At 35.9% G+C, this 11,938-nt stretch overlaps 1 protein-coding gene across 1 annotated transcript in view; it reads left to right on the top strand.

Annotated features, from left to right (window-relative positions):
• LOC107684677 (UPF0606 protein KIAA1549-like) overlaps window positions 1-11,938 on the top strand; it is a 56,534-nt gene that overhangs the window by 33,523 nt on the left and 11,073 nt on the right. Inside the window, exons 10-12 of the mRNA XM_016481002.1 lie at window positions 1,056-1,233; window positions 3,565-3,749; window positions 8,674-8,867. Of these exons, the coding sequence (XP_016336488.1) occupies window positions 1,056-1,233; window positions 3,565-3,749; window positions 8,674-8,867 (557 nt within the window). The remainder of the gene's footprint in view (window positions 1-1,055; window positions 1,234-3,564; window positions 3,750-8,673; window positions 8,868-11,938) is intronic.

The following is an 11,938-nucleotide window of genomic DNA, read 5'->3' as shown; positions in this document are numbered from 1 at the left end:
ACATGTGACGACCCCGGGCTGGACTCCGCTTCGTCCACGGTGAAAGCCGTTCCGGTGATCCACAGCACAAAGTTGTTGTATTTCCTCAGCAACCAGCACGGATCAGCTCCAGGCATGACGAAGCGATATCGTCCTCTTTTGGAAGGCCAAACAAAGTAGTTTCGCTTTCACAACGAAACACACAGCGCCTTCACGACATGGCAGCGGCGGCAACAACAATACTACAGCGAGAATAAAAGTTACGCCTTCTTTCTTTGCGTGAACATTTGGGAGGCGTTATGCAAATCTTCCCAGATAGTGACGTAGGTATGTGGGGGCATGTTAGAACGAGCCGTTTTAGGTAGGCGTGGCTGACTCTTAACTTTTATAAAGAATATCTCTTTGGATTTGAGACTTTAGTCTTTGCAACTTTACAGATCTTTTTATGCACCAAGAGCTTGTAACACTCCAAAGAGAAAAGAAAAATTGAAATCGCATCATATGACCCCTTTAAGAGATGAGAGATCCAAACCTCCCCTTTCTTTTGGTAACTGGAGTGTTCTATATCAAATTCTGGATTTTTTTACCTTGCCAGATAAACCTTATAATCCATTTGTCCCAATCTTTAAATTGTTCTTCTGGAACCTTTAGGGGAAGTGTCTGAAATAAGTATAAAATGTTACTCACTGAAAACCGTACTGTGTTCATGAGACAATTCAGTTAATCAGTTGATTCATTCGCAAAATGTGTCTGAATGATTCTTTCATAAATTGGACTGATCCTAATCCAACATCTAATATTGTAAGATGAAAATAGTGTATCTCTATAAACACCTACACAGACTCTGAGAATGTTTTGCAATATATAGATTTTTTTAAACCTAGGTCAAAATTTTAGATTGAGAATATAGATTGAGAATCGTTTTAGTGGGTGTTTTTATTATTGAATATTTTACCTCAGTGTTGTTAGTGAAGCTGTTTTTAAACAATATGTAAAAGTGCAAAAAAAAGGACAATGCAGTGAATTGAACTGCACATCAAACTTTGTCAACAGGCCTTTTTTTCCACTTTGTTCAGATTGTACAGACCACTCGTCTTGTGGGCCCTGACAACCCTGTGGAGATGATCTACTTTGTGGAAGGAGCTAACGGACAGAGACTTCCCGCCGCAACCACAGCCAGCATGCTCAACAGTCTTGACATGCAGCATGCAGCGATCATCATGGGATACCGCGTCCAGGGAATATTAGCACAGCGTGAGCATTCAGACTTTTAATTCTTTCAGTTGAAAAAGATCTGTGGGAGAGAACTATATAACATAAAATCGCAGTGAACCAAGACTATAACGATAAAAAACAATGATGAAATTATCATTTAAATGATTTTGATTGATGGTAACATAACAGGCAGTGTTTTTTGTGGTAGCATTCTTTATTTCTACTGCTCTAAACGTCAAAGTGGTGAGTTCAGATAGCGTGACATCTCAAGAGAGCTCTGCCTTTTTATGTAACATTTATATGTGGCAGGCTTACAACTGCATCACCCACAGCATAAACATTAGATTCATTAGACTAAATTTAGAAGCTTCCTGCTGTATAACATCTTAGACCTTTGAATTTTAGCTCAAATCTCCAATTACAGTGTACTAAAAAAACAGGCCAACCCAAATTATGGTTGCTGTTGCTGTTTAGTTGATCCAACACCATACAATGTATTGAATTTTATATTTTCATTCAACATATGCTGATAATAATTCTAAATGATGTTTGAGATTGTAGATATTTAACTGTGCATGCTGTTTCTTTCATATTTAGATTGCCATTATATGCTTACTTAAAGTTAATCTTTAAGAACACTAATAATTTAGTAACACTGAATACTAAATATTTTTCATTAAGAAGCCTGTAAGATTTTTTTATTAGTTTAAATAGGGTGACTATATTTTAGTTTTCAAAAAAGAGGACAGTGAGGGAATGATGCACCGTGGTGGTGGGGGCGGGGGGGATGAGGGGGGTTAAAGTAGCCCCCAAAGTAGCACAATGACCATATCCCAAATATATAATAAAATAAAATATATACATATTTTACAGTCACGTTATGTAGATTGATCATAAACACAGCTAAAAGGCTTCTTACCAGTGGTCATCCTTCACAAAACTTAACATCTACCACAGTAGTAGATAGAATAGAAAAAAAGAACAGGGAATGCTAGTGTTAGAGGGTAATTTTTAAATAAAAATAAAACAAGTAAATAGAACAGAAAAATAATAGATAATGCTTGTGTTAGAAGGTCATTATTTATAATAAATCAAAATAAAATAATTAGAAAGAACAGAGAAAGAATAGAGAATGCTAGTGTTAAAGGCTCTTTTTCTCTTTTTAAATAAAACAAGTAGAATAGAAATAGAATATAGAGTGCAACTGTTAGAGGGTCAAATTTCTTTAATAAAAATAACAAGCATATAAAATTAGAATTAGCATTATAATAGAGAGTGCTAGAGTTAGAGGGTCAAATGAAGGTGAAATAGATGTGTTTTCAGCCGTTTCCTGAAAATGATTAAGGACTCAGCTGCTTAGATTGAGTTGGGCAGGTCATTCCACCAGGAGGGAACAGTTAATGTAAAAGTCCATAAAAAGTTTTATCATAGGTAGAATGCAAAATGTCTCAATACAAGCATTTCAGTCAAATGTAATTTATGCAATATTTCAAACCTTTAACCCATGAGAGAAAATCAACCCGCCTGAACAGTTCAGCTCAATTCCATGCAAAAAAACTGAAATTTGGCAACCCTGCATCCAACAGCTGCATTCAAAGTGATTTAATTAGCCTACTCCGCATACTGATAGCGGCTCCCTGATGCGCATAAATCATATTCAATATTAGAATGTTTGCGGGAGCAAACATGGTCAGAAATTCAGCGGGATTAAGAAATCAGTCCCGTGGGCTTTAATCCAAAAACGCACACAATGAATGGCGACTGTAGAAAGCAAAAGCCGAATCCCGGACATTTTGGGCGATTTAGAAATCCCGGCTGGACGCATTTTTTTTTTTTTGGTCCAAAAAGAGGACATGTCTGGGGAAAAGAGGACGTATGGTCACCCTAGTTTAAAGAAATTAATACTTTTATTTAGTAAGTATGCATTATAGTAAAGCCATTATACAATGTTGTGAGATTAAAATGTATAATGGGTTTCAAAAATGTAAAATAGCCCAACTAATATTAATAAAATGTAATATATCACAAAAAATTAGAATAGCACATCTGTTTTCAACATTGATAATATTGTGACACTGAAAACTGGAGTAATGACTGCTGAAAATTCAGCTTTGCCGTCACAAGAAAAAAATGCATTTTCAAAATATATTCAAAAAGAAAACAGTTATTTTAAATTGTAATAATATTTCACAATATTACTGTTTTTACTGTACTTTTGTGCAAATAAATGTGGCCTTGATGAGCATAAGTGACTTCTTTCAAAGAAAGAACATTATTTTTCCAGGTTTTTTTTTTTTTTTTTTTTTACACATTTTTGAACAGTAGTGTAGTCACAGATATTTATACTTCATTACCCCTGTGTATGTTCAGCTGTGGAAAAGCAGGCCTTGCCTCCCTCAGACACAGAGAAGACCAACACGTGGATAATCGTAGGGGTGGTGGTCCCCGTGGTGGTGGTCGTCATTATAATAACTATCCTGTACTGGAAACTCTGCCGCACTGACAAACTGGAATTCCAGCCAGACACCATGAGCACCGTCCAACAAAGACAGAAGGTGAGAGACTGAAAACGCTGTGTAATGATTCAAATGAAATGTATTCTGGGATCCTGAAGCTCTGTTTCTCATGAGATTTCTTCTTTCTTTCTAATGTAAGGTTCAACTGTAGGTCATGTCATCATTTTGTTTTGTTTTACTCTTATGTCTGCTGATGTGTCAGTGATATTGCTAATCAGTCAGTGGGCTCCTGTGAGTCTGAGCTGCTTATCTCGTCTCTCACAGAGTGATTTAAATGACTCTGTAGCAGGATGCTAGCCAGCTTTGAAAGATCAGAATTGGATATTAGTTGGCTATCCACTACTCTACCTATTTCCACTCTCAGTTATTCTTGGCATTGGAAAGGCTGATTCATTTAGCAAATGAGTTTGTTTAGACAGTTCATTTCAATGATGAGATTCAGTCATTCGTTGAGTCAGGAGTCAAACGTTCCCAGAAGTAGCTGCGTCATTATTGTAGTGAAATAAATGTTTATCTATTCTAATGTTTATCTATAACTAATTTTTCCAGTATGGGTTGTGTCTAGGCATGAGCTAAACTACATATTTTCAAAATTGACCAATGAGTCGGTTTTCTGAACGACTTGTCAGTCTTAAGAAAGTGTATTAAGAGTTGAAGAGATGTGATGCAATGGCCCAAATTTTTATACTTTTACATTTTTAAATTTTATACTTGTTAGATGACTAGCTTCTATTAAATTATTCTACTCTAACTTTAATTACATTCGATTATTTGTTTAAAATTATTCTAATTTTAATTAAATTATATATATTTCAAGCTCACCAAAAATGGTAGTTCTGTCATCATTTACTCACCCTCAAGTTGTTCCTAACCTGTATGAGTTTCTTTCTTCTGTTGAATGCAAAAGAAGATATTTTAAATAATCTTGGTAACCAAACAGTTGCTGGTAGCCATTGACTTCCATAGTAGGGAAAAAATACTATGCAAGTCAGTGGCTACTGGCAACTGGTTACCAACCTTCTTCAAAATATCTTTAGATTTTGAAGACTCTGCCACGCCCCCCCTAAAACAGCTCGGTCTAACACGCCCCCACATGTCTACGTCACTATGTGGAAATATTTGCATAATGTGGCCTAAATATGCACGCAAAGAAAGAAGGCGTGGTTTCAGTAACCAATTCTGTTACACCAAATACACAAAATAATGATCTTTAAAAAGCATCATATGACCCCTTTAACAGAAGAAAGCAATTCATACAGGTTATGAACAACTTTGGGGTGAGTAAATGATGACAGAATTTAAATTTTTGGGTGAACTATCCCTTTAAGTTCATTTCATCCTATTGAATCATCTTTAAAGCACCACTTCAGCATCACGCTGCCCTGTTCTTACAATGAAAGTCTTGCTACTGCTGTTGTCACTACTATAAACAGACTTGTCATTCACGAGCACATACACTTGCGGAGTCCCAGCAGTAATGAAGTCAACTGCTGAGCTGGCTGATGGGTTAATGCTCAGCAGTGACGTTCTTTTCCAAAGCAGCGCCCGCTGGTCCTCTCAGTCTGAACGTCTTGATTTAACTACACTCGTATGAGGAGCACATCGTCATTACACACTTCATATGTGCACACTCACAATCCTCAAGAACTACCTCCACTCTCATCTACATTCTCAACAAGGCCCTTTCTTGGTACTTTAGTGAGGTTCTCTGGTTTAATCAGTTTACATTATTAAATGGCCTGCTTCTCGCTTTGTTCCTCATGCTCTTACTTAAATCAATATTTCATGGTTTTGACACATAAAGGGAAAGATGCTTAAAAAATACTTATTCTCCAAATTCTATCTTCATTTACTTACCCTCAAGTCGTTAAAAAAAACTGTTTCTTTCTTGAATTTCTTTCAAATCTTAATCAAGTCTTTCTTTTCTGAGTTTCTTCCTTCTGTGGAACAGAAAAGAACAGAATGTTTCCAAAATCCAGTATGGTTTTGCACCTTAGAGTTCTTCAAATATCTCTTGTGTTTTACACAAGAAAGTAAGTCGTGCAGATTTATAAATGATGACAGAATTGATTTATTTGTTTATTTTTGGGCAGTGTTTTTTTTTTTAAAAGGAGCAATGGATAGTTTTTTTTCTATGTTAAAATATTTTGGAGTCAAATTACATTAAGTTTAAATTTGTTAACATTAGTTAGACTGTAAAAATGGTTATTGTTAGGTGTGATACCTGATGCCTGGCTTAACTAATGGTAACTCTATTGTAATTTTATATTTCGTTTGTCTCAGTGCTGAAATAGTAAATAATTCAAATGTTGATTTCCTGAACAGAATTCAATACAAGTTAGAATCTATCATCTATTGGCTGTTTAGGGATTGAAGTAGAAAAAAATTAAAATAGGTGTTGCAGTTGCCAAGTTATATTTTTAGTCGCTTTGGATAGAAGCATCTGCTAAATGAATAATTGTAAATATAAATGAACTGATTGTCTTCTGTTACACTGAGTTGTTCTATGCTACTTCCATGACAATATCATTCGCATCTCTAGTTTTTCCACCTGTTTTGCTATTTGTGCTCCTGTAAACACATTGGAGCCAATTTAGAGCTTCTCTCTCTTTTTCTCTCTATCTCTATCCCTCGTTCTTTATCTAACCCACATCCAATCACATCTTAACACTCTCGCTCTCCCATGCTTGTTTAGTCCTCATTACAGAAATCCATACCAGTAATCCAGAGGTCAATGACTCCTGTCAAGAGCAAAGAGCTTTTAGATAGTAGTGATGAAGAAGAAGAGGAGGAGGAGGAGGAGGAGGAGGAAGATGATGAAGAGGAAGAGAGGAGAGAGAAGAAGGTAGAGGCTGGTAGAGGAGATGTAGTGTACTATAGACTGTAGAATAGTCTTCCAGTTAGTCCCCACACAGGAAGTACAAGATTCCTCTTCCTCTTTGACCTTCAAAGGAGTGCCGTCCCAGTACCAGTCACTGTCAACGTCATCCGTGTTTGGACCATTTGGTAGTTCTCTGTGGACCCTGTTGATATGAGAATGTAGTCTGAATTGCAAACAAGTGACTCTTGAGCTGGTTCTTTTAAATGAATTGACTCACATGAATTGATTCAGAAAGACTCACAAATGAGTCAGACCAATTCATCTGTCTGAAATGATTTGCTCACTCACTGAATCAGTCGGAGGGGTTACTGAATCAGCATCTGATTTTGTCACATTAAATCGCAAGTCATCATCCTACTGAAAATAAACTAGAATGTTGTACAAATATAGTATGCTAGAATATGCAGTGCCATTCAAAAGTTTGGGGTTGGTAAAGTTTTTTTAATGTTTTTGAAAAAAGTCTCTTAAGCTGCAGTTATTTGTTACAGTAAAAACACAGTAAGAACAATAATATTGTGAAATGACAGTTTTCTATTTAAATATATTAAGTGTTGGTTAATTTATGCATTTATTTATTTATTTTTAGAATTGTGTCCTTTTTACGCCATTCTTTGCTGTTCAAAAGAACAGCATGTAACTTACATAGAATTGTAATTGTAACATTTTAAAAATAGTGTTGTGTGAATATAGTTGATGTCAACATGTCAGTCACTTGATGGGAACACAAGCAACTTTTTATTATCACCCTCATCCAAATCAGAAACCTGTCAGAAGCATAAGGAAAAAAGAAAGTATTGAGGAGGAGGAGGAGGAGGAGGAGGAAGAGAAAGAAGAAGAAGAAGAAGAAGAGGAGGAGGAGAAAGAAGAAAAGGCCCAAGAAAAACCCAAGAAAGCTATAAAGAAGCCATATAGTATGAGGCCGGAGGTATCTGTACAGTACAGTAGTGCTGACGTGTTTTCTAGAATGCAGCAGTTAGTCCTAGATACAGTATTTCTATTGCTGATAATCTTCCTTTATGCCAATGATAACCAGCAATTGGGACAAAAAACATGTTATCTCAACAGCAGATGCATGCATTTGAATGTGTCAATAATAACCTAACCTCTGTCTCTGGCCATTTGGTCTAAGCTTCTACAGCTTCAACTGTATTGTGGCCTAGATTTGGTTACAGCAGCAATAGAGGCAAACAGAAACGAGATAAGAGCTTTCGTTATCACAAACAGAATTTGTCTAAACAGCTTCATTTGCATTTGAAAGGGAATGCGATGGGAAACAGAGAAATAGACGTATTCCCAGAAGTTGAGCATCTTTCAGTGAATCCATCTCTATTGTGCCGCTACACATACAGCACGACAAAAGAACCCAGCGTATGCATTTTTCATACGTTTCTGTGTTTTCTGGCAATATATGAAACATAGAATTCAATCTGATCCACTGTGACCCTCTGCACAGTTTGTTTGATCTGGAAAATTATAAAACAAACAACGGTGATTCATCAGCATTGAAGAAACCATTCACCCAAAAATGAAAATCCTGTCGTCATTTACTGACCCTCAAGTCTATATTATTTTTGTTTTCTTTTAAACACATGTCCAGGCTTTTTTATATATAATGAACATGGATAGTGGCTTTTGTAGAGTGGCCCATGTGAGTGCTGCAGACAGACAGGCTATTACAGCCCGTCTAGCTGGTCTGGCCCACGGTCAGTCTGCTGACCTCTAATCAAGTGCATCCATTTTGAATGCTCAGTCTTCTCATTGTCTATTTGAGAGTCAGTTACTGTCCTCTTGCTCAATTTATTCGTATGACACTGTGACAATCTGTGGATTATGGATATTCATATTCTATCTTTATGCTTCGTGTACATGCGCTTTGACATTGACACGTCTTAAGACGGCTGGACCAAAGCCTGACCTGATTCTGTCTAGTGTTTGTGAGTAGTTTTAAATAAACATTTAGTCGTTTAACTTTCATCCCTCACTCACCTGTGCAATCCCTCCATTTCCTTCACAAACATCCTTCTGCATTCATTTTGATTCTCCAAATTAACATTTTCCTCTCTCTGGGGTGGTGGTCTTTAGCTGCAGGCGCCCAGCGTGAAGGGTTTCGACTTTGCCAAGCTGCACATGGGCCAGCATAGTAAGGATGATCTCATGGTCATCCAGGAGCCGTTGCCACTTCCTGTGGCCGCCAAGGAACAGAGCCCAGCTGAGAACGCAGAGGTGCCCACACTAAAGTCCAAAGCTTCCCGCAATGGCCAGCGGCGCAGGGGCCAGTGAGTCTGATAAATGCTTTTTTTGATATTCAGGATCAAACATTTTACACATAATTGAGTTTTTGGTAACACTTTACAATGAGGTTCCATTTGGTAACATCATTAGTTGACTACATTAGTTATATCTACACTGTAAAAAAAAAAATCAGTGAAAAATACCGACAGCTGTGGTTGCCAGAACTTCACCGTAAAAAATATGGTAGCAACATTTTAGGTTTTACAGACTTAACTTAAATTCACAATAAAATACCGCATTTCATTAACGGATGTAATGTTAATAAACCAACATATTGAAGTGTTAATATCTGTTTTGAACCATTGTAATGCACTGATAACCACCAAAAACTGGTGGTGATGAGAAAGTCACATGATGAACCAAAGCTCATCACAAACAGCTTTTCTAGGAGCTGAGGAGGGCAATACTTATATATAGAAGTTGCACAGTTTCATTCACACAATCACTAAACACCATCATGGTGACACACATGATACTGAAATAATGCAATAAACATTAATTTAACAACATTAGATGTAAGATTAAACCCTAATGTACACAACTGATTAAAACTAAGAAGAAACATGTTATTTCAACAAAAAAACATCAAATATGAAGTGTCATGCAGGGAATTCTGGGAGTGTCAATTTACGGGTTTTCACTGTAAATTATGACAATGACTTTCTTTTTCACTTCCAAAAACCGTATTTTTAACAGTATTTTACTGTAAAATTACATTAAATGTAATTACATGTATTCACCGTATATAGTATGGAAACTTACGGTTAACCAGTTAACAGGTTTTTACTGTAGCATTTTTACAGTCTTTTACTGTTAAAATCACAACAATTTTTTACAGCATTTTTCATTTTTGGTTGATTTCATTCGTTTTACTAATACATTTACCACATTTCGTTAAAATTACCTAACTGAACAATATACATCTACAGCATTTATTAATCTTATTTGATTTCATTTCTTTCATTAATACATAACTACATGAGTAAACATGAACAAACAAAGCATTTACATTTACCTTTCCATTTGGTCATTTAGCAGACAATTTTATCCAAAGCGACTTGCATATAGGACAGTAGAAGCAATCAAAACCAGCAAATGAGCAGTAATATATAAGTGCTGTGACAAGTCTCGGTTAGCCTAATGCAGTACAAGCAGCAAGGGTTTTGTTTAATATAATAAATAAAAAGAAAACAAGTAGATGGAATGGAAAAAGAATAGGGAACACTAGTGTAAGAGGGACTTTTTAAAAATAAAAACAATAATCAAAAGAATAGAAAATAAATAGAGAATGCTAGTGTTAGAGGGTCGTTTTTTTTATAATAAATAAAAAGAAAGCAAATGCATGTAATGCATACCATACAGTATTTATTGATCTCAATGTTAATTTCATTTATTTTACCAATGCAATTTTAAAACTATTTTATTAGTTAATATTTAGTTAATGCACTAGGAACTAATGTGAACAATGAAAATTGTATTTTTATTCACGTACGCATTAACAAACATTAATTAGTGCTCTGAGATTAAGTATTGCTAATTGTTAGTTCATGTTAACTAATGAATAATCTAAAAAGGGGCCTTGTTGTAAATTTTACCTGTTTTGAAACCACAATCTAGTATCAAAAAATCCACCTAAAATAACAAACTGGTTCCGTTTCCCATTGTGCTGCAGTAACCTCATATTAAAATAACTTGTTAATTTATTTAAAGGCAGGAATGTAGTAAGAGTGAGTCGACTGCTGATCAATAGAAAGCTTTTTAAAAGGATTACATCTCACACTCTAATCAATAGAAGGGTCTTAGAGGTGAAATTACCACAGATCTCATGTCTTGCAAACATTACAAGTACCTGAAACCTTGTTACAAATAGACAGAAGTTATGTAATTATTTTATATAGTTATGTAATTCTTTTATATTCCTTACTGCTTAAATGGAAAAATCCATATTTTTGGACTATATTAAAAATCAATAAATCGAAAATAAAGTAAATAAAACAAAATAAATGAAAATAAAATAAAACAAATAGTCAGAGATAAATAAATTCCTAGTAATTAAGATAGTAAGCCAAAAAGCTGTAGACTAAAAGGGTAGCGAATAGGTAATGGGCTCATGACCATGTCATGAACCTTTGTGTGGTCGCATTAGATCTGAAAGTGCTCTTTAGAAGCATGACAGGATTAGGTCATCATCCTCTTGCATTTACCCTGGAGACGCATGCCTCATCAAAACTGGATGAAGGGTAAATATTGTTGTCTGTCAAGATGAGGATGTCAGGGTTCGGGCGAGTTTGCTCATGTTTGTCATGAATTAGATCCAAGGACAATATAAAGTCAAAAGGAGCATAAATGTAGAAATTCATGTATATTAATTGCGTTCATTTTTTTTCCACATTGTTTTGATGCACGCTGCGATACAAGACTTTCACTCGCATTTCGGGACAGTTGACAGAATTGTCACTTGCCTAATCGGGTCATTGTTGCACCGTCAGAAAATGTTATTATTTATTTGAACGTCTTTTTAAGCCATTCGGTACTCGCGCGCTGCAGAGGCGGTGCGCAGTCACATCCAAAGTGCGCTCGTGCGTATATAAAGCCACCATGCCAGTACCAAATTGAGTTTGCTACCAAATAAGCTCAGCAGAACCCTGCACGGGCCTCAAACATATGCCCTAGTCCGGCCCTTATCCGACAGATTATCAGAATTACTGGCGGAGTCCGACTGGAGCCCGTGTCTTTTTTTCTCTTTCTCTCTTCCCCAATTACACAGCTGCTGTTGTAGCCATTAAAATAGTTCAGTTTCGTTTTTAATGGCAAAAGTGGTTATATATATTTTCGTTTCTTTATTACATTCATTTAGAAATATGTTTGGACAATGTTTTTGTTTGTTAAATTCAAGTTTTTGTTTTATTAAAGTAAGCGGCCAGTGGCCAGTGGCAGACAGTGAGTTAATCATAGCCTATGTTTGATCAATTTAGCCTTCTCAAACACTTGACTATTGACTAAAATAAAATACGTTAAACCTAGATAAATGTGCGCTATATCCAATAGTTTGCGC

Source organism: Sinocyclocheilus anshuiensis, unplaced genomic scaffold (genome assembly GCF_001515605.1).
Source record: "Sinocyclocheilus anshuiensis isolate Anshui unplaced genomic scaffold, SAMN03320099.WGS_v1.1 scaffold93, whole genome shotgun sequence".
Taxonomy (NCBI): domain Eukaryota; kingdom Metazoa; phylum Chordata; class Actinopteri; order Cypriniformes; family Cyprinidae; genus Sinocyclocheilus; species Sinocyclocheilus anshuiensis.
Note: the sequence above shows the minus strand (reverse complement) of the source record. Positions and strands in the feature narration are given on the sequence as shown.